Source organism: Vitis riparia, chromosome 10, assembly GCF_004353265.1.
Source record: "Vitis riparia cultivar Riparia Gloire de Montpellier isolate 1030 chromosome 10, EGFV_Vit.rip_1.0, whole genome shotgun sequence".
In the NCBI taxonomy this organism is placed as follows: domain Eukaryota; kingdom Viridiplantae; phylum Streptophyta; class Magnoliopsida; order Vitales; family Vitaceae; genus Vitis; species Vitis riparia.
This window is the reverse complement of record NC_048440.1, coordinates 19384090-19408157: the sequence shown is the minus strand read 5'-3', so window position 1 is coordinate 19408157 and position 24068 is coordinate 19384090. Positions and strand designations below refer to the sequence as shown.

The 24068-nt window shown below is 31.1% G+C and overlaps 1 protein-coding gene across 1 annotated transcript; it reads right to left on the bottom strand.

Moving 5' to 3' along the window:
- Positions 1-5799: 5799 nt before the first annotated feature.
- LOC117923181 lies at positions 5800-24033 on the bottom strand. The gene is made up of 14 exons (XM_034841414.1): positions 22551-24033; positions 22084-22209; positions 21265-21467; positions 20909-21119; positions 20543-20780; positions 20317-20467; positions 19945-20232; positions 7923-9507; positions 7690-7818; positions 7230-7432; positions 6893-7103; positions 6503-6740; positions 6275-6425; positions 5800-6196 (listed from the first exon to the last, which is right to left on the bottom strand). Exons 1-14 carry the CDS (start codon positions 23818-23820, stop codon positions 5891-5893), a joined length of 5310 nt encoding a protein of 1769 aa, XP_034697305.1. The 5' UTR covers positions 23821-24033; the 3' UTR covers positions 5800-5890.
- Between the last annotated feature and the right edge of the window lie 35 nt (positions 24034-24068).

Below are 24068 nucleotides of genomic sequence, written 5' to 3'. Positions count from 1 at the left end.
AGAAGACATTACTTAAAGCGATGTTTGGCAATGGCCAATTGCTCAAATTGTTCTCCGTTATTTGATGCATTTGGCGTCTCCCATGGGAAGATAAGACTGGCACTAGCCTACTCGATGCCAAGTCAAGGAAAGGAGGACTTACCGATTCATTGCTTGTGGGTTCTATTGAGCACAGTGATGCTTATATTGATGTACACGTTGTAACGACGTTGAAAAGGTCAAGTCAATCTTATTTTATGTTGTCACCTGCTTTTAGGACCTCGAAAAAACCAAGACCACAAGGGAGTGCGCAGATCTTTACATGTTAAACGTCAGTGTTGCTTTCGAAGTTTGCAATCCCGTCCCCGCCCATACGTAGTAATTAACCATTTCGAAAAGGAAAAGTTTGGCATTGTTTTGATTGGAGTTTTCAAAATCTGTTTTTTTTTTTTTTTTTTTTTTCGAGAACAAAAAATGGGTTAGGTAAGAAAATGTATTTTGTTGTTGTTCATGTTTTCTAAAATCCTATTTTCAGATAACAAAAAAAATTGTATTCTCTATGCTTTTAAACTATTTTCACAATAAAAAAAATGGGATGCTCTCCTTATTTTCAATTAATATTTTTCATTTGTTCTCTATGTGTTACCGTTTCTTCTTTGCACTATGAGGAAAAATTGGTTTCACAAAAATTCCATATTAACAGACCATTTTTGGATTTTTTTTGTCATTTTTATTTCAATATTTTTTTGGATAATTTAGGATTTTATCACCATATGATTTTTCAAATGCATTTCAAATCCAAAACCTCCACAATTTCTTGGATTTTCTAGAAACCAAACAAAAACACAAAAAGACCAAGAATACAAAAAATTAATAATAATAATAAAACCCTAACCAAGAATCTGTGCATCAACCACATCTCTTGATCTTGGTGTTGGTGACTAATGTCGATCTAAAGAGGAATGATTGAGCCTCAAAGAATAAAGTTTGAATCTTGAAAGAGAAATGGAGAACAAGAGGAGATAGGTGAAGGGAAATAGAGGATTAGAAAGACAATAGTGGAGATAGAGGACTGAAGAAAAAAAAATGATAAGATATTTGATCTTGATTTCTATCCAAAAAGGTATTAAAGTAGTAATATATATAAAAGTAGTATATATAAATATAATATATCTATACACTTAAAATATTAAAAATTAATAAATTTCTATAAATAAATTAATTTGATTTACTTCAAGAATGTTTTATCTTTCATATAATAATTAAATTAAATTTTAAACAAAAAATTATCATAAATATATCATTATTAGTTACATTTTTTATATCATTAAGTAGAAAAAATAGATCATGAATTTCCAAGTATGATGCATTATTATTTGATATTATAAATTTTATCTTCATAAAATCCAATCATTGATATTTACCATATTTTAATGGGATTGTTTTCCGATTATTGAAATCAAACATAGTTAGACAAGTTTACAAAGTAATCTTTGAAAAAAAAATTAAAACCAACGTAAAAAGTTTTCAAAATGGAACAAATTTTATTTTTTATGAATTGTAAATGTAAAATTATTTATATATTTGTAATGTCAAGTTAATTGAAGAAAAAACTCAATTTTATTTTATGTTTTTTTTTTAAAAAAAAAAACAACTTTGAAATAAGGTTTTTTTTTTTTTTTTTACTTATTCCTAAAAACTGTTTTTATTAACTCAATCAAATATGTTTTTTTTTTTAAAACAAAAATTATTTTTTATAATTTAGTTCCCAAATACATTTTTTTTTAAACCACAAAATATTATTTTTAAAAACACTTCCTAAGCATACCTTTGGTTTCCCAAATATTTCAAAAAGATCACAAAATAAAAACTCATTTTTAAAAAATTCAAAATTAATACATTTTTTAAAAAAATAATTAAGATTTTATGTAATTTTCCATGAAGGCGTTATTTTTAGTGTTATTTAATTAAAAGGGTGATGGACAACTCAAATTTGGAAATTTAACTCTTTATAATTTTTTTAACCTCATTTTAACAAAAATACTTTCACTTTTTTCTTATAAAAATAATTTTTTATTTTAAAATTACTTGTAAATGCTTAAAATGAATTATTTTTTAAATATGTTACTTTTCAAGTAAAAATATGTAAAGGATTAAATTTAAAAATATGAGAATTATTTTATCCTTATTAATCCTATTTTGTAATAAATTAGTTTTTAAAAGGTTTTATTTTGTGGTTATTTTCGAATGTGTGTACGAAAGGAAATGGGATTGAATTGATTTAATTGATTATGCCTCTTTAAAACAAAGAACCACCGGTGGAATTGGCTTGCCTTATATCGCCCCACACTATGGGATGGATATGCATGAAGGGCCTCAAAAGAATGCATCATCCGCCCCAATTTGCTGAAGCCCAATCCAAGCCTCGAGCCTGGAAGGTACCATCTCTGTTTACATTTTGCCCCTCATTTCTGATGTGGGATTCTCTTCCACAAAGATTAGAAAAATCATAAATCCAAAAGCACACCACCAGGACTTAGAACTCTGGTAAAGCTGCTCTTAGTTTCATAAAATGCATATTACTTATATATACTAGTTTATAAAATAAAATTTATTAGTATATATGTTATAAAATAATTAAAATAAAATTATTTTAAATAGGTTAAATTTAATTATAGTAATTAAATACAAAAAAAAAAGAATTTTTAAATAAAATTATTAATATTTTTAAATAAAAAAGATTTTAAATATATATAAAAACATTTCTTTTATATTCTCTAATATATCTAAATTAAATGCATTATATCCTTCAGTATATATCAAATTTTTTTGTTAAAATAACTTTAGTATATGTATTATTATTATTATTGAGTTTCTGAGTTTTTCCTAATATTTTTATGATATTTTATTAATTTTCATCCACAATATTTTGTGTAAAAATATTCATCGACATTTCCTCGATATATTTAATTTATCTGTAAAATCTAAGCACTAATATATCTTTAATTACTAAAATTTTTATTCTTACTTATATGAATATTACGATGACAAACATTTCTATCGTTGTATGAATGACTTATAATAGATTAAAATAAAATTAACTTCTCATTCATAAAACATATTAAGTAATAAAATTATAAAATTTTAAATTTTAAATTAATAATATGTAAATAAAAAAATTAATGAAACGTGAATGAATTAATAATAAATTTTGTTTCAATTTTGTTAATAATTAGATATTATAATTTTATTTATAATAAAATAAAAAAATATTAACATATTTACATTTTATTTTTAACATGAAACTATTAAATAAAGACACAATCATAAAATATTTAAAAAAATTTAATTGTCTCTATATAATTTTATTTTTTATAATTAGTTTTAAATTTAATAATATATAAATTAAATATTTATAATATGATACTTGCACGATAATCTGATCATGGTTTAATCATCCATCTTACTATTAAATTCGTATTTCAGCAACTTTTTATTATTTAATGAAAGAAAATACTTGAATATTGAATTTCAAGGTGTTAAAAAAATAGTTAGGGAATATAAGGAATTGATGATAAGTACGTTTGAAGATATCGTAGCTAATTATTATTTATACATGTGGCCTCGTGGTTGGTGTGATAAATAAAACAAACTGGAAAGATTTGTTCAATGTTGTATTTTGGCATTGGATGGATGACACTATGTTCCAACCACCAGTAGAATATTAATTGCTTGCTTTTTATATCCCTATGTATGGTTATGTCTTGATAAAGATATAACCCTATATTTGGTTGTTGGAAGATTTGATGAAAATGTAATGGAAAGAAAGAGGGAGGAAAAATAAAAAATAAAATAAATAAATAAATGAAGAAAAATAAAAGATAGATTTAAAGTTAATAAATTATTTTTCTCTTTTTTATAAAGGTTAACTAATTTAAAAATACATTAAAATTTTTATTCATTTTAATTATATTTAAATTTTTATGGTATTTTTTTTATAATAAATTAAATATGAGGAAATCATTTTCTCCTAATTTTTTTTCATATTATTTTCAAGAAGCCAGATGTAACTTTAGATTTTTCAAGCAATTCTAACAATTATTTTGAAGTTTCTTATCCAATCAAAAATTGACATTTTTGTCTCATCAAAACAAAAAGTATGAAAGTTTCCTCGCTTTAAACTACAAGTTTTCTAATAGTTTAAGCAAATTATAATTTTTTTAAAAGCTTAAATTTATTGGATTTTGGTCTATAATGAATATTATGTTTTTTGATACCCTTCCTCACGGGCGAATACCCATAAACAAATAACTAAAAATTTAAAAATAAATATATGATAAAGCTTAAACACATGATATCTCGTTAAATGAAGCTTTGACACCATATTAAAATACCATTATATAGTTTTTTAAGTAAAACAACTTCTCCATGTGATAACGTAAGACCACAAGCAAAAGAGATAGAGAGAGACGTAGAAACTGTCAAAAATTAAAAACATATACAGGATGGAAATAAAAGAGTTTAAACTGTTGTTCGGTAAGAACTATATTCATGTTTTCTTAAATTCCTCTACTTTTTATCCTAAATTATAATTTATTTTACTTACACGATACTTCTTTGTCCTAGGGGAAAATTTTTTGGAGGCTTGTAGCAACAAGGCTCAAATTATAACATTTTTTTGTTGTCTTCCTTCCCTTGTGCCCCACCTTGAAGTAATAACGTCTTTTTAATTATTCTTTTAACACGTATTGTTGTTCATTTGTCAATGAGATTAAAAAAAAAAATTAGGGAAAACAAAGGACAAATCTTCTCATTAGTCCGTACTAAAAAAACCAACCAAAATAGGGATGCCTTAAAGTCTTTAAACCAATCCATTTTTCATCTTAAAATTATGAATATGGCAGCTTTCCCTCTCCGAACCTAACTCAATCTAGTGTCAAGGGTTGGATGGTCCAAGTATCCTAATCAAGAGTAAAAGTCAGTTTTTTGGCTCTTTGAAGTCTTCATCATTATCATTCCTCAAATCTTTTTCCATTTCCCAATGATATTTCCCCCCTTGATTTCAAATAATCAGTTCTTAACTTTGAATTTTAAGATGTTATGGATTTGAAGCCATACCTTGTACCCATGTTCGACCATCTATAGTATTTTAGAAAAAGTGGAAATCTGATGAAGAATTCAAAATTTGTAAAATTATTTGCAATGAAGATGCTCATGTACTAAACATCCATCTACTGTCAAATTTGATCTCATTTGCCTTGCCCAAAACAGAAAAACATATATAATTCCCTTGTTTTCTTTTCTTTTATTAACTACCTCAAGAATTAGGACAACATTGAGATGCCTTATGGTCAAGCCAACCAACTATCCAAAATTCAAATGGGCATATATTCCAATGGTCACTCATTGCTTGATAGGAAAAGGGAATGACCCTAATAATTCATTTTAGGAACCACAGGTATGCCCTGAATATAAAAGAGGATGCAGATTTGACCATTCTAGCAAAAACGAAAATATGAGAAACATCTCGTGATAGTTTTGAACCAATGCATTGCCTCCTTCCAAGTTCTTCCATTACGTACCCATATGGGCTATTTTGTTTATCATTTGATAGATCCTATTTAGCAGATCATGTGTAAAGAATTAGCTCAATTTGAACCATGTTAGTTGTATGATTGTAAGGCCTTAATGTTTTATGCTCATAAATTCAATGGGGTTGATCTTATTCAATGGATTGTTTGACCGTACCTACAAGTTTCCATACTTGCCCTATCTTTGAGCATACACTTAAAGAGTTGGTTAATTATCTAACTATGATCATTAAATCAGAAGGTCACGTTCTCTTAGTGATATCGTGTATACAATTCATTGTCATGGAGGATAAACATACAACATGTGAGAGTGTAAGCATTTAACGAGGTTGAAGCAAAGTCAAGGTCACATTATTTCCAGATAAAAGTCCTTCACCAGAGGATGATAAATCTTGACCCTTGTGAGTTGTTTTTGAATTAAATGTAGGCCGTTTAGGAAAAGGAAGAGCAGAGTTGTTACCCAACATGAAAATAATTGTCAACATGGTAGGTCGATCGATTGCAGATTCTTGCACACACAAGAGCCCAATTTGGATGCATCTCAATACTTCATCTATAGGGTATGACTTTTCTAGTGACGAATCAATTATATCCAAGGCTTTGTCTTCTTCCCATAGGTTCCAAACCTGAGAATTTTACCATTATTAGTTTATTGTAAAGAATGAAAAGAAAAAGGTCATGCAACACACAATCAGTCCACTCACATTTCCAACTAAGTTCATGGATGGGTTGTCTCGATAGTGAGTGCTATTTTTTCTCCCAGTAATAATCTCTAACAACAAAACTCCGAAGCTATAAACATCGGATTTTGTTGAAAATAACCCTTCCATCGCATACTCAGGTGACATGTAACCACTGTAATAGCAAATAAAAGAAACTATTAAAACATATTAACTAATACGTTTCTTTGGCATCTCAAACATAACACTTACTATGTTCCAACTACTCGATTTGTGTTTCCTTCCATTTGATTTCCTCGAAATATTCTAGCCAAGCCAAAATCTGAAATTTTTGGAAGCATTTCGGCATCGAGTAGAACATTGCTTGCTTTTAGATCTCTGTGTATGATTCTTAATCTAGAGTCCTCATGAAGATATAAGATTCCTCGAGCAATTCCGACAATAATTTCAAAGCGTTTCCTCCAATCTAACAATGACTTCTTTGTTTCATCTGGCCCAAAGATATATAAAATATCAATCAGTAAAACAATATTAGGATATACTAATAATGATTTTTATTAGGAAAATAACTTCTCTAAGTGATTATGCAAGAACCTTAGAAGATTAAAGAAATGGAAATGGCAGAAAAAAAATGGTACATACTGAAAATGAAAGAGTCTAAACTTTTGTTTGGCAAGTACTCATAGACTAACATCTTCTCTTCTTCTGTAATGCAACAACCCAAAAGCCTCACAAGATTCACGTGTTGGAGTTTTGCAATAAGTGTTGCTTCATTCTTAAATTCTTCTTTTCCTTGTCCTGAATCCTTTGATAATTTTTTCACAGCTATTTCTTGTCCATTAGATAGTTGACCCTAATAATCATCATGTAGAATTAGCTTATTCACAGTTAGGAAAATTCAACTTAGCGTAATGTTTGTGCAATGAAAGAAAGTCCAACAATTTCAGTAGTCATCACAGATTTGAGAATGATTGACTACCTTATAAACTGAGCCAAAACCACCACGTCCAAGTTCGTTCTCAGAAGAGAAATTATTTGTGGCTGCAACTATGGTGTTCAGATCAAAGAATTGTAATTCAGAATTGGTTGTACTTTCATCATGCTCCTTAGCTCCTGGAGAGTCTTGCAGCCATGTAGCACCAGGTCTCGAATTATACAACATTTTGTTTTGTCTTTCTCTCACTGTCATGGAAGTATAACAATAAATAATGCTTTTTTGATTGTGGGGGAAAATAAATGGAAAATTTTTAAGAAATAATACAATTCCTTAATACCATGAAAGCAAGGAAAAAAAGACTCAACCCTAGATTAATTCACTGGGTAACTAAGCTTAGAAATGTTTGGCTTTTCATATTAATCCCTTCATGTTAATCCATGCCCAAGACACAAACATTGGATAGAAGGCTTAAAATAAACCATAAGAATTTTTGTTTGATTACCTTTCATCTTCTTCCTTAAGAACCAAAATGAGGAGACCAAGAGAACCATAATCACAGCAGCCCCCACCACCAAAACTGCCATCATCCCCTTTTTCGCAAGGAAACCTTTTGACTGCTTTTGATTTTCAGCTAAAAAAATACACGAAAAAAAAAAAAAAAAAACATCATAAATGATCTCATAAATCTGGGAGAGAAATCATTCAACGAATCCTGACAATTAACTGCTAGCATACCTAGAGTGATGGCATCCACACGCACATATAAATCTTGGCCCCCTTCAGGAAACACTCTTGTATCCACCAAATCCCCATGCCAAGACAAGCACCCACTCCCACTTCCACTCACATTTGCAGCCGCGTATCCACTGCAAGAACACTCCTTCAGGCACTCCTCTCTACACGCTTCCATGCTGATGTTCATGTTCACACGTGCCACCGATGTATCTGGGGGCTTCGCACGTCCCACCTTCACAAACCCTTCCCCGTTCCCGCACACCTTCGCTCCTTCCTTCCTCAGACATCCCGCTGAGCCGTCTTTCAAGAACCAGTCACGTGGCGACTTGGGCTCGAACCCCGCCAGGCACGTGCACTCAAACTCGGCCTGGCTGTCGTCGCAGTTGCTGTTGGGTCCGCACAGGCCGTACCTGTCGCACCTGTCCCTTGGGGCTGTGTAGAAGCTGAACCATTTGCCTTCTCTTTCCTGCCACATGTTCCGCTGGAGATATCCATCGTGGTCCACCGTCACCCGCTCGAGAAACGACGCGTTGACCATAGTAAACATCTCAGAGATTTCATCTTGATTGTTCAAAAAGATAATTTTGTGTTGGATTATGTACTTCATCACCGGCAGACCGCTCCACCGGAGCCCGTTCCAGTTACCGGTTCTCCATAGCGGCTCTGAACCCTGGTACAAAAATATTTGAGGAGACCCACTGACGTTAAATCCAAGCGAGTATTTCCCGGTTCCTGGGTCGGTTGGGGACTTCCAAGAAGTTAGGAACCTGTTGAAACCGGTTCTCCGATTCAGTCCGAGTTTCATGTAGGGAATCCAACTATCTGTGGGATAATCAAAGCCTTGCCACACAACCCTCTTGTCACCGTTATGGATCAAGACTAGGTTTCCGGTATCTAACAGCTGAGCCACAGTAGGGTTCACTGATGAGATGGAAACGTTTGTGGACCATACATGAGTGTTTCCGCGGTGCAGAAGGAGGTTTCCAGAAGTGTTGATGGAGAGGACTCCGGAGGTATCGTTGATAGGATCGTCTCTGTTAAGAACCCATACAACGGTTTGTTCACGAATTGTGTTGTACCAAACTCCAATATATCGGAGTGTAGAATTCCGTGGACTGAAGAAGCCAAGAGCGAACCTGGACTGTTTAGAGACTAGAAGGTCACCATCTCTGAAGGGTTGGTTGGGAGTTATGGTGTCAGTGGAGCTGCAAAGTGGGAGCATAAGGAATAGAAGCAAGTACTGAAGAAACATCTTTACAGGATGCATATGTGACTGCATGATAAAGTGATGACTTCCGTGTTGCCGATGTTGAGCGTGGTGGATGAGACAGAGCAATTCTACAGCACAAACTAACGAGGCATACCATGAAGGAACGAGTGGAGCAAATGACAAAAGCTTTAGACAGAGTTGCATTTGCACTATCTCGACACCACATTTATGAATTGGACAAAGTTGCAGCTGTATTATATCTACCATAGAATTGATGACTTCAAAATTGCACCTACCCAACTGTTCAACTTCAATTTTGACGCATGGATTGAACTGGCAAGTGGTGACTACGTGACGGAGCTTAATGATATCTACCTAAAACTGAATCGATTTAAGATACTTGAGGGGTGGAAGAAGACAATATTACTTAAAGCGATGTTTGGCAATGTCCAATTCCTCAAATTGTTCTCCGTTATTTGATGCATTTGTCGTCTCCAAGGGGAAGATAAGGGTGGCACGAGCGTAGTCGATGTCAAGTCAAGGAAAGAAGGACCCACTGATTCATTCCTTGTGGGTTCTATTGAGCACAGTGATGAGAAAATGTTTTTGAGAATAAAAAATGTGTGGGATAAGAAAATGTTTTTTGTTCTTTAAGTGTTAACTACGTTTTCTAAAGCCTGGTTTTTAGATAACAAAAAAATGTTCTTCCTATTTTTGCCACTATTCTGAGAAGAAAAAAATGTGATGCTCTCCGTATTTTAAGTCAATATTCTTCATTTGTATTTTGTGTGCTCTCGCCTCTTCTTTGCTCGAAAAATCAATCTCACAAAAATTTGATATTATCTGACCATTTATCGATTTTTTGGTCATTTTTATTTCAATATTTTTTGGATATTTCGAGATTTTATCAGTATATGATTTTTAGGATGCATTTCAAACCCAAAACCTCTATAAATTTTAAGTTTTCCTAGAAACCAAACAAAACATAAACAAGAATACAAAAAGTCAATAATGCAAAATAAAATAAAATAAAATAAAATTTAAAATAAGAAAATAAAAAACTAAAACCCTAACGAAAAATCCATGCCTCAACCACATATCTTGATTTTGGTCTTAGTGAGTAATGTTTTGATTTAAAGAGATATGATTCAACTTCAATGAATAAAGTTTGAATTTTGGAAGAGAAACAGAGAATAAGAAGAGATAGAAGAAGAGAAATAAAGAATAAGAGGAGATAGAGGACTAAAAAAAAAACAGTGGAGATACTGAAGAGAGAAAAAAAAAAAAGGGAAAGAAATAAAAGCATTTTTTATCTTAATTTATGTCATGAGGTATTAAAGTGGTAATATACATGAATATTATATATATATATATATATATATATTGTTTGATGACTAGTAAATGTACATATATTTACAATATCAAGTTAAATGAGGAAAACACTCAATTTAAAATGAAAAGAAAAAATTCCAACAACAACAATTCTGAAACAAGTTTTCAATCAAACATGTTTTATTTTTATTTTTAAAAAAGAACAAAAATTGTTTTTTTCTTTTCTTTTTTTTTAGTTTTTAGTTCCCAAATACATTTTTTTTAAAAAAAAAACACAAAAAATTGTTTTTAAAAACACTTCCCCAATAGACCCTTGATTTCTCAAATATTTCAAAAAGATCACAAATAAAAACTGATTCTTAAAAAATTCAAAATTAATACATTTATTTTAAAATAATTAAGATTTTATGTAATTTTCCCCAAAAGTATTATTTTTTAGTGTTATTTGATTAAAAGGGTGATGGATAACCTAGGTTTAGAAATTTAACCCTCTATCATTTTTTAACCCCATTTTAATAAAAATACCCTCACTTTTTTTTTTATTTATTTTATAAAAATAACAATTTTTTTTTTTAAAATTACGTGTAAATGCTTGACATTATGTGAAAAATATGTTACTTTTCAAGTAAAAATATGAAAAAGGTTAAATTAACGAATATGAGAATTATTTTATTCTTTTTAACTAATTAATTCTATTTTTTAACAAATTATTTTTAAAAAGCTTTTATTTTGCGGTTATTTTCAAATGTGTGTTAAGGAAATGGAATTGAATTGATTTAATTGATTCTCTTTGAAAGAAAGAAACACCGGTGGAATTGGCTTGCCTTATATGGCCCGATACCATGGGATGGAAATGCTTGAAGGGCCTCAAAAGATTACATTATCCGGGTCAATTTGCTGAAGCCCAATCCAAGCCTCAAGCGTGAAGGGAGCATCTCTGTATTCATTTTGCTCCCCATTTCCGATGTGGGATTCACTTCCACAAAGATTAGAAAAACCATAAACCCAGAAAGCACACCACCAGGACTTGAACCCTGGTATTCTACATCGAATTTAAGTAAAGGTTGCAATGCTCTTAGTTTTATCAAATGCATATTACTTTTATAAAATAAAATTTATTAGTGTATATATAATATATATGTCTGTGTGCGTGTGTGTGTTTGTTATAGATTAATTAAAATAAAATTATTGTAAATAAGTTAAATTTAATTATAGTAATTAAATACAAGAAAAATATAAATTTATAAATAAAATTATTAACATTTTAAAATGAAAATGCTTTTAAATATATATAAACATTTCTTTTATATTCAGTAATGTATCCAAATTAAATGCATTATATCCTTCAATATATATCAAATTCTTTTGTTTAAATAACTTTAATATATGTTTTATTATTGTTTATTATTTTTGGAGTTTTTCCTAATATTTTTATGATTTTTTAATTAATTTTTATCCACCAATATTTTATGTCAAAATATCTACCGATATTTTTATAATATATCTAATATATCTATAAAATCTAAATACTAATATATGCATAATTACCAATATTTTCATCCTGACATATGTAAGTATCATGATAAACATTTCTATTGTTGTAGGAACGACTTATAATAAATTGGAATAAAGTTAACTTCTCATACATAAAACATATTAAGTAATAAAATTATAAAATATAAAATCAATAATATGTAAATAAAAAATAAAAAATTAATGAAACAAGAATGAAATAATAGTACAATTTTATTTCAATTTTGCATATCTTTTTAATAATTAGATAGTATACTTTTATTATTTAATAAAATAAAAAATATTAATATATTTACATTTTATTTTTAATATGAAAATATTAAAGATGCAATCATCAAAATATTTTAAAAAATTTAATTGTCTATATATAATTTTAATTTTTTATAATTAGTTTTAAATTTAATAATATATAAATTAAATATTTATAATATGATACTTGCACCATAGTTTGATCATGGTTTAATCATCCATCTTACTATTAAATTCATAGTGCCACAACTTTTTTTTATTTAATGAAAGAAAATACTTGAATATTGAATTTCAATTTTCAGGGTTCCCTAATCGATGGTGTTAGTTTCTTATGCTTTAAAGTTAAAATTGAGGGGTCTTTGTAATCGTGTTAGGATTAGGCTTAGTTTAATTAGAGTATATCTAATTTTATGGGATGATGGGAGTAAATGAAAATATGTTATGGAAGAATCAAACTTTATGTTTTTTGTTAAGCAGAGGTTTCAAGATTAATTACACTAAATGGTAGTAGAACCAAGATAAACAATTGACAATGTGGAAGCCATAGTTGGAATGTTCAGTTCTAATAAATATGGTTGAAGCAAGTTGTCAATAAAGTAAATTGATTAACTACCTCAATACTAACATATTAGAAGAGTTGTGCATATAATTAAGTGAAGGCATTTCCGAGAACACATACGCATGATGACGACATGTCTCAAGAAGACTAATTTATTTGAATTTGAGCCCAAGTGAATATGATTGAAAAATATCTCAAATTTCTACTTCAGATAGTTACTTGATGTGGAAGATGGCTGATTAAATTAAGCAAATTAATCACCTAAGAGTGGGGGGAGGAGGGAAGGGGGTGAATGGAGTGTTATAAAACTTTTTAAAATTGTTTAAACAAATTCAATGAGACAAGTAGAGTTAAGTAAGACAATAGAAGAGTTAAGAGTAGAGAGAAAGAAAATGCAAACTATTTTATGGTGGTTTGAAAATCCATCTAAGTCCATTTTCTTCAAACTCTTAATCAAGTAAGAGTTCCGCTATCTCCAAGACTTAAAAGTTCAAGTTTTCAACCTTTTTCGCTTAGATTGTAAGGTTTCAATGGATTTTCACTCTCTTCAAGTTTACATATATTTGAAGTCTTTTTTCTCAAGATAAAATAGATTAGGGAAGAATTTAATACTTTCAATCCTAGAAAGAATTTAACTTTCTTTCTGTCAATGTGGAGAGCCTGGAGAACCACCTATCCAAAACCAAGTAAATGGTCCAAAAGAGAATAGCAATACAACTTTCAACAACAACTAGTTTAAGAAAAATAACAATGAAAAAATGTTTCTCATAAAAATTTATTTTCTTAAGAAAAACCCAAAATCATGTTTCCATTATTTTACTATTAATTTAACATGTGCTAAAATAAAATATAGCATAAAAATAAATAATAAAATAAAATATAACATAAAAAAAATAATAATAAATAAAGCAATTGCTCCCATGGCCTTAGGGACCTATTGTATAAATTTGGTAACCCATTTGGATAATCATCCAAATTTACCTAATATAATATTTGCAACACAAAGTAGGGTTAGTGAGTGTTTACAATCAAATCCTATGTTATTACATAAGTCCCCAAAATGCCATGACCCTTTTCTTTACTGTGTGACCGTTATCATAAGCATTCGAAGGCCGCTCAAGCACCTAAAAAGTTGAGAAGGGTGTTGAAAGCAACTTTCATTACTACCGTTTGAGTGCTCGGGAACTTATTTAGCCGTTTGAGCACTTAAACGCTTATTTAGCCGCTTGAGCACTCGATGCGTATTTAGTCGCTTGAGCGCTCGACGCCACCGCTTGAGCGCCACCACTTGAGCACTAATATAAGCATTCAAGCACTACACCCTTTTCTTATGTACCTGATACTACTACCATAACAATTTTTGGTCATTTTTCTATCGAAAAACTTACCTTAGCCAATCCGAATCTCCATGTGGAACATGATGGCACCTTTAAAATGTTTTCTCCTCCTCTTTGGGTTATAAGATTGATAAAAAAACTAGAGCTTTTACAACAAAAGTTCTTATAATTCTCAAAATAGAGTTTACAATCAATCTAATAATTAAAAACTAGATTTTTACAATATAGAAAAAATCTTATGCCCCTAAACATGAAGCTTACAACTCAATCTAAGAGAAAGCAAAAGCAAAATACAATTATAACCATCATATTAAAAAAAAAAAACCATAAACATTCATCTTTGAGGCAATGGGATGAAATAAACAACCTTACAAAATAGAGTTAGCATACCTTAGAGTATATCTAACAAATAAAAACCTATCCTACAACTTGGATTCTATAGGGAGCATGCAAACTACCCTAAGCTTCTCTAGCTTTAGAAATTATTTTGATGAAAACAATGGTAATAAAAACCATATAGAATAATTATCTAGAGAAATAGAAACCATACCTAGATTTGGATGTTCCCAGATCAAATCCATGTGGTGAAGATCAAATTGAAGTTGTTAAAGATCTCATCCACCTACTAGTTTTCTACATAATCTCTCCTCAAATGTAACTAGCAATGAGAAAAGTGTGGGTTTTTCTCTTTAGAGGGTAGCTAAGGTTTTTCTCTAGAGGCTTTCTCTAGAAAATGACAAGCAAAAATTGAAATCTTAACCCCTAACAAGGGTATTTATAGGGTTTCTTGTAAACTTAAGTGACTTAAGCCCAAAATGGGTTTGAATCACCTAATCTAACCTAACTAAGTCCTAATTAATTAATTAACCCTTACAACAAAAACAGTTCAAAAAAACTAGTGCAACCTTACATTTTTATCAAAATGCCCTTATGCACACTTATGAACCAGAAACTCAAATCTCTCAAAATAAACATACATCTATGTAATAGGAGCTTAAATGGAGACCACTAGGACTAAAAGGAAAATACTAGCTCTCTTATAATCTAATTATTAATCAACTACACTTTAGTATCCTATGAAATTACAATGAACATAGCTCGAATTTGTGCCCACAATCCACTACATGCAGACTCTTCGTGAATTGATGTTTATAATCTAACAAGGTAGTGTTATTACCTATTAAGATTACCTCTTTAAGCCTTAAGTTACAAATTCTCCTTATTATGTGATCAATTAATATACTCTACCTCCAAGGAGCATATATCAAATTTGACTAAGTAAAATGATATGACCATAGTTTTTTAAATCACATGTCTTTTAGATCACCCAATGAAACACATTGTTTCAATACCATGAGATATCATGGTACCTTTATTGAGAATATCTACCTCCACTAACCTTCATCAACAATGACCCAATCCATAGGGATTTTAGACCACTTTAGGGTTTTACCCATAAGTCAAAGCTTCTTGTTGATTTTGGCGTAAGTTCAATACCATCTCAAGGTTAAGAATCCATGTAGTATAGTAGCTTGGTGAATTATGAAAATTGATAGGCTTATGTCATGATTTATTATAGATCCTATCTAGTGTGCATCACATACACTATTGCACTCACCATAAGAAAACCATCTTGATGACTAAAACAAGTCATCTTTCTAATTATAAGGTAATGCATTACAGTCTTAGATGGATTGCTTAAATGCCATGAACCGACTGTAAACTATTCATCACTATCCAAGAATCATTTGTCTTTCTTTAAACTCTACAAGACAAGTTAAGATAACCTAGATACTCATATTTTTTTGCATCCTTGGGGATTAGTGTTCTTTGATTTTTCAACTCAAAACTTTTTTTTTTTAATTTCTAAGAGAACAAGTTCTACTTATGTAACCTTCTCTTCCATAAAAGTTACAAATAGTGGATAGACTTGTACTAGATGTATTTTTGACAAAATAATTTTTAAAATATTTTTTCTTCTTAAATGACTCATAGCCTAATCCATTTTTATCAAAAATGCATTTTTGACTTGAAATAATTATGTCAAAGGATTTTTGTCTACAAGAAATGATTGAGAGAAAAGAGGTCAACCAATAATTTTTCATTTTCAAAATCTTATTTTCCTTTTTAAGAGAAATCTTTTCGTTTTCAACATTTGCAAAACTTTTTTACATATCCTTGCGTTCTTTTTCAATACGTAGGATTTTCTTTTAAAGAGACATTTTTTAAGGTCTCTATAGAGTTCCTCAAAAGCATCTTGCAAATCCTCAAATTTACCTCATCCACTTCATCAATTGCCACGAAACACATGTTGATCACTTTATTTTCATTTTCCTCTTCCATGGAGTTGTCTTCACTATTACTCCAAGTAGTTACCATAGTCTTCTTTTTTTTTTTTTTTCTTTTCTTTATTTTTGTAGAGAGGACAATCATACTTGATATGTCTAGGTTTCTTGCATTTGTAGCATATGAAGTCCCTCTTTTTTTTTTTTTCTCCATTTGTTAACTCCTTCTTTTGAGAGTTTTTCAATGGTTGGAATTTTTTTTCCTTGTTCTTATTAGATCTAATAAACTTTTTATCTTCCTTTTGATGAGTGCAAGATCCTCACCTTCTTTGCTAGCTTCTTTCCCATCAATTTTTTTCATCAATGGTGGAAATACTACTTTTTTTCTTTTTGTCTTCTATTTTTTTTTTATGACTTTTCATTATAATCTCATGAGTCATTAAGGATCCAATTAATTCCCCTAATGGAAGTTTTGAGAGATCCTTGACTTTGCAGTGATTTTTTATTTCCACTTTCCAGAAGAGATCTTAAAATCTTCACCACTTTCTTCAATTCTTTATAGATCTTTCACAATGCTTGAAGTCCATTGATGATATCGATGAACCTAGTGATCATTTCCCTGATGGATTGGTTATTTTTCATAGAAAATAAGTCATAACTATGCATAAGAATATTAATCTTAGATCCTTTGACATGATTACTTCCCTCATTAGTTGTTTCAAGTAGTCTTCAAATATCCTTAATAGATTCACATTGACATACATGATTATACTCATTTCTATTTATTACACAATGTAAATAATAAATAACTCTTTCATTTTATTGAGTTTTCTTTTTATCAAGCTTGTCATATTCTTGACTTGGTTTAGGAATAACTACTCCATTTTCTACTTTAGTTGGAACATGGGAACCGTTTTGAATGAAATTCCAAATATCATAGTTAATGGATTTTAAAAACTATGTCATTTTAGTTTCCCAATAAGAATAATCAGCTCTCGAAAAGAATAGAGGTCAATTAATTGAAAGTCTTTCCATATGAGATGAGTTGTAAGAATTTGTTATATCCTCTTAGATTATTAAATAAAAAGAAAAAGTCCTACCTTTGATACTATGTCATGAAAGATGACTAATTAAATTAAGCAAATCATCCTAAAAAAGGTGAGAGGAAGGTGAATTCAATGTTATAAAACCATTTGAAAATGTTTTAAAAAGTTTAATGAGACAAGTAGAGTTAAGTAAGATAGTAGAAGAAAGTTAAAAGTAGAGAGAGAAAAATTGCGAACTCTTTTATAATGGTTTAACAATCCACCTACGCTCACTCTCCTTAAGTTCTTAATCGAATAAAAGTTTCACTATCTCCAAGACTTTAAGGCCAAAGTTTTCAACCTTCTTACTCTTGTATTACAAGATTCTAATGGATCTTCACACTCTCTTCAAGTTTACATAGAGTTAAAGCATTTTTTTCTCAAGATAGAACAAATGGGAGGAGAATTCAATACTTCCAAATCCTAGAAAGAATTTGGCTCATAATACAAGAAAAACTAGAATGGATTTTGTGGTGCACTAAGAAAGCAAGTTGAAATTCAATGCACTTAAATGAAAAGCTGTAAAAGTAAGAAAGTTGGTGATTTTCATTAATTCAATGAATGTGTTTTTTTTTTTTTAATAAATGTAGTAGGACTTCAATTTATAGAAAACAACTTTGGACACTTAAAACCACAAAAAGTAGCCTCAACCATTCTAGCTATAGTTCAAATGGTTGACTAGTCATGGATGCATTTAATACTTTGTAGGTGATCATTGATTTTTTGTTTTAAGTTCGACTAACCCTCGACTGATGCTTGACCGAGTGAGTCAAAACCTCAATCGATATCATATTAGCTACTGGAAGAGTGAAAATTTTGTGCACCATTAACCAGTCCTTGATTAGGTGAGCCTAATCGATTGAGTTGGTTTCTTAATTGGTTTGATTGATTTAGGTTACCCTCAACTAGTTACACCCAAAAGTGCATAAAAACTTTCAATTTTTTATTCCAATCTTCTAGGAAGTAACCCCTTTAAAAACTTTTTAAAATCGGATTAAAAAGAAATAGGCTTAAGGTTTTAAATTAAAACACATTCATCCAATTTTTTTTTTTTAGCAAATTTCATTTTTAATCTTAAATAATGATGAAGAAAACAAATTTAAAGTATATGAAAAAAATTTAATCCTAAGTGTACCATAAAATACTATCTTATAGATTTCTTAGACACTTTTAAGTTTTCAAGGGATTCACATCTTCATGTTATTTGATTTTCTCTCAAGGTTGTTTAAGATTTCTCTGGAATTTTTCATTGAAACCTAAAAATTTCATGACTTGATTTAAAATGTTAATGAACTTAACCTTATTTTGTAATAATTAAAACTTGATTAGGAGAATCCTTGGGCTAACACTTGATATATAATTATAGGTTCTTGTATGCCTAAGAACCCAATTTAAATGTATCTCAAGAGTACTTGGAAAAACTGGAATACCACTTTAATAGTGATGAATCAATTATATCCAAGGCTAACTCTTCTTTTCATATATTGCATACCTAAAATATTTTATATCTTCTTAGAATTAGTGTTCACAAGGAGTACTTAGGTAAGTAAATGATTGAAATAACTATCCATTTAATTAATCACATGACCAACCAAAATAAATTAATATCAATCCATTTAATTGTACACATGACTAACAAAATGCAATGAGGAATTTTCTTGATAATAAGTAGTGTTTTTCCTCCACAAGTTATCTCTAATAGTAATGCCCCATATGGTAGGCACCAGAGTTTACAAAAAATAAATTTCTCATTACATATTCATATATCTGTTAATTGCAATAACACAAAAAAGAAACCATTGAGTTATGTTCAAATTTCTCTATTATGTTATCATTTATTATGTTAAATTTTAGGATTTTTAATTTGTAAAAAAGTTCATTTTAAGACACAAGAAAAGTTCGAAAATCAAATAAGAGTCAAATTGGGCCCAAGGATAATCCTAAAAATTTTTCAAATTAGCTCAAAATAACAACATTGCTTCTATGTTCTAATTTACATCGACACCCTACAAGTATTATGTTTTTTTTCAAAATTTGGAATTGAACTTCGACAAATTTCTTAAGTGAAAACCATTGATATTTCAACCAAGTATAAGAATACTAGTGCAAATGCTCATTTCCAAATTAGAATTGGTGAACTAATTAAAGACCCTGCTTAAAGGCTTAATTAAGCTTTCAATGAAGAAAATATGTTTGATCAATTGCTCAACTATGTATCCAAAAGCCTTGCAAAACAACAAGACTTGGTCAATTATGTAAATAAATAAATTATTTTATTTGTCATCCACATAAGCATATATATTACCTTATAATTGCATTTAATTAAAAAGGAAAAATGAGTTACAAAAGTAGAGAAATTTAATGATATTGTGTGCACAATTTCTTGTCATGGTAAATAAATTTACACATGAGAGCTTGAGCATTTAGCGCGCATCCATAGTTATTGTTACCTCATTTATGGAACAAGCTCCTACATTAGGTGACTTTGCATCATTATGACATGTTTTCATGATAAATGCAGGTTGATTAGGAGGAGGAAGAGTGGAGTTGTTACCCAACATGGAAATAATTGTCAACATGGTAGGTCGATCTATTGCAAATTCTTGCACACATAAGAGTCCAATTTGGATGCTTCTCAATCCTTCGTTTGCATGATTTGACTTTATTAGTGATACATCTACTATATCCAAGGCTTTCCCTTCATTCCATAGGCTCCAAACCTGATTTTTTCTTTCAATATTAGGTAGCTTATAAAAGTAAATAATATAAGGAAAAATAAAGCAACAAAGGTTCAATTTACTCACATATCCAACTAAGTTGAAGGAGGGACTATCACAATAATAAGTTGTGTTTCTTCTCCCAGTAATAATCTCTAATAGCAAAACCCCGAAACTATATACATCAGATTTGATTGAAAATAGTCCTTCCATTGCATATTCAGGTGACATATAACCACTGCAGCAACAAATAAGAAAAACTATTAAGATTTAATTACGTGTTCCTTATTGGTATCTCATATATGGTACTTACTATGTTCCAACTACCCGATTTGTGCTTCCTTCAATTTGATTCCCGCCAAATAATCTAGCCATACCAAAATCTGAAATTTTTGGGATCATATCAACATCTAATAGAACATTACTTGCTTTTAGATCTCTATGTATGATTCTTAATCTTGAGTCTTGATGAAGATATAAGATCCCCCGGGCAATTCCAATAATGATTTCAAAGCGCTTCTCCCAAGTCAACATTGATCTTTTTGTTTCATCTATATAAAAGACATGAAGCATCAATTAGTAATGAATGAATGGTTAAAATAGTTTTTCCAAATGATATTTATGCAAGAACCAAAGGTAAAAGATATTAGCAAAATGGTAGAAGATAAGACATCAATACCAAAAATGAAAGAGTCCAAGCTTTTGTTTGGCAAGTACTCATAGATTAACATTTTCTCTTCTTCTTCAATACAACAACCTAGAAGCTTCACAAGATTCCTGTGTTGGAGTTTTGCAATTAAAGTGACTTCATTCTTAAATTCTTCTACTCCTTGCCTTGAATCCTTTGATAATCTCTTCACAGCTATTTCTTGTCCGTTAGATAGTTGACCCTAATGCTCATTAGAATCAAAATTTAGCTTATTCATGATCCATATAATGGAAAATTCAACTTAATATAGTGGTTGTCATGAAGCATGTATGTAGAAGTGGTTGACAAGCCATACAAATTCAATACACATCATTGAGGATGAGTACCTTATAAACCGAGCCAAAACCGCCCCGTCCAAGTTTATTAGTGAAAGAGAAATTATTTGTTGCTGCAACTATAGTGCTTAGATCAAATAATTGCAATTCAGAATTTGTCCCGCTTTCATTGACTTGCTTTGCTTTTGAATAGTGTGCAAGCCATGTATCATTCAAGCTTAAATTAAACAACGCTTTGTGTTGTCTTCCTTTACCTGCATATGTTGAGAATTAGTAACAAATAGTTAATGCATGTTAAAATTTTAAGTACTTAGGTTTGTGGAATTATTCTACATTATTTGATTATGGTAAAAATAGAAACTAAGAGCATTGTTTGATGACGTTTAAAAAAAAAAAAAAAGTTCTAAGTTGTTATTAAGAACAAAGTACTATTTGAAAATTGAATATGAAGAACAGTTTTTTCAACCTATTCTTCATAAAGACACCAAACATTTATGTACCATATAAAAGTTGTCAACTTATTTTCATGTCTCTAGCTATTTGTAAAAACAATCTACAAAAAAATTTAGAAAAACATGCTGAATTTGTTTTAAAAAACCATTATATTTTTACCATGAATTCTTAAATATCTATTTTCAGTCTAAAACTCACTAACCAAACATGTCTTTTAAGTTGAAGCATTGTTTTGTTCAAAAGAAAAGAAAATAGTTTATCAATTTTTTTTTTTTTCAAATAAAGACAATTTTCAAGTGTTTAGAGTTTTTAGAATTATTCTATTTTATTTGATTATGGTAAAGGAAAAAGGGAAAAAAAAAAAAGGAAACAGTGGAAGAAAGTTTCACCATAGTTTTACATTAGAATTTTAATTACCTTTTCTCTTCTTCGATGCCAACCAAGATAAGGAGACCATGAGAACCGTGACTAAAGCAACCCCCATTGTGAGAATCCCGATCATCCATTTCTTGTGAAATATATTTTTCTTTCTTTTACTTTGAGCTAAAAATAAAAAGGTCATAGGAGAAAAAAAATCATTTGTTGGTAAGTCTCAAAGCCCTTTCTCCAAACAAAATGATATAATATGACACGTAGCTCTTACGACAACTTGAAATAATAATAATAATAATAATAAGTAATATAAGAATTTAATTTAAATAAGATTAAATTGAACTTGAGTCGATTTTGAATCCAACAAATTCAATAAAATTATGACTCTAAATAGTGTTAATTTGTTCAAATATGTTTAAATAAATTTTTAAAAATTTTAGTATTGCAGAAAAATAATTTTGAGTAATTAAGATAATAAGATGGGTGTAATTAACGTTGTGAAAAATAAATACCTAAAGTAATAGCATCCACACGAAGAAATAAGGCTTGGCCCCCTTTGGTGAATACTCTTGTGTCCATCAAATCCCCATACCAGGACAAGCACCCACTCCCTCCTCCACTCACGTTAGCGCTTGTGTACGCACTGCAGTTGCAGTTATTCAAGCACTCCTCTCTGCACTCTTCCAAGCTCAAGCTCGTGTCAACGCGCGCCGCCGATGTGTCCGGTACCTTCACTTGTGCCACTTTTATGAACCCTTCCCCACTCCTACACAAGTTCGCGCCTTGGATCCTCACACACCCGCCCGACCCGTCTCTCAATGACCATTCACGTGCTGACTTGGGCTCGAATCCCGCAAGGCACGTGCACTCAAAGTCGTCTGCTGTATAGAGGTTGCAATTGCCGTTGGGCCCACACCGGGCATAATTGTCGCAGCGTTCCCCCGGCGCGAACCAGAATGGTACCCATTTACGGTCCGATTCCTGCCACGTGTAGCGGCGGACGAGTCCATCACTGTCCACCGTTAATCTGGACAAAATTGAGGGCTGCACCATGCCGAATACCACAGAGACCTCATCCTCGTTGTTCAAAAAACTGGCGTTGAATAAGAAGCCGGTATTCATCTCCGGCACACCCGCCCACCGTAGACCATTCCAGGGGCCGTTTCGCCAAATCAGATCGAAACCCTTTTGCAAGAATAGTTGAGGAGACCCACTTACCTCCATCTTGTACGAGTATTCACCGGTTCCTGGGTCACTCGGTGACTTCCAAGATGTTAGGAACCGATTCAACCCGGTTCTCCTATCAAGTCCTAGCTTCATGTAGGGAAGCATGGTATCTGTGGGATAATCAAAGCCTTGCCATACAACCCTTTTACCATCATTTTGGATCAAAACTAGGTTACCTGTGTCCAAAAGCTGAGCTACCGTGCTGTTGACCGATGAGACAGAGACGTTTGTGGACCAGAGAGGAGAGTCTCGGCGGTAGAGAACGAGGTTTCCTCTGGTATGAATTGAGAGCACTCCGGAGGTGTCATTGATTGGATCGTCTCTGTTAAGGACCCATACAACTGTTTGTTTTGAAATATTGTAATACCAAATTCCAACGTAGCGGTGGTTGAGGTTGCCGAGGGAGAAGAACCCAAGAGCGAAGCGTGCTCCTTTAGACACCAGAAAGTCTCCGTCCCTTAGGGGTCGGGTCGGAGTTATGGTGTCAGCAGGAGTACAAAACGGAAGCGCAAGGAGTAGAAGCAAGAATTGCAGAACCATTTTCGGAGGCGGCATATACGGTCTTACACAGCGATGATTCCGTGATATGTGTTGGTACCTGATTTCGCTAGCTCCAATGGATGATCTCAATACCTGCACAAAAGGAAATTCCGGGAATCCCCTCCAACGAGTTAGGCAGGTCGCTGTGTGAAAGAGAAGATGGGATCAGTATGCTTCCCCGCTTCACTGTGGTAGTGACCTTGTCATACTATTCTGCTTTGATTGACTGCTATCCTGCTAGGGCGACAAGTGGCCTATTAATG

Excerpts from the sequence above, each read along its gene's own strand:
- LOC117923181 (XM_034841414.1), bottom strand. The coding sequence starts at position 23,820 with ATGCCGCCTCCGAAAATGGTTCTGCAATTCTTGCTTCTACTCCTTGCG. Across the intron at positions 22,210-22,550 it reads TGTGGATGCTATTACTTTAG|CTCAAAGTAAAAGAAAGAAA; the intron begins GTATTTATTTTT and ends TTTTATTTTTAG. Across the intron at positions 20,781-20,908 it reads CTTGGACTCTTTCATTTTTG|ATGAAACAAAAAGATCAATG; the intron begins GTATTGATGTCT and ends TCTTTTATATAG.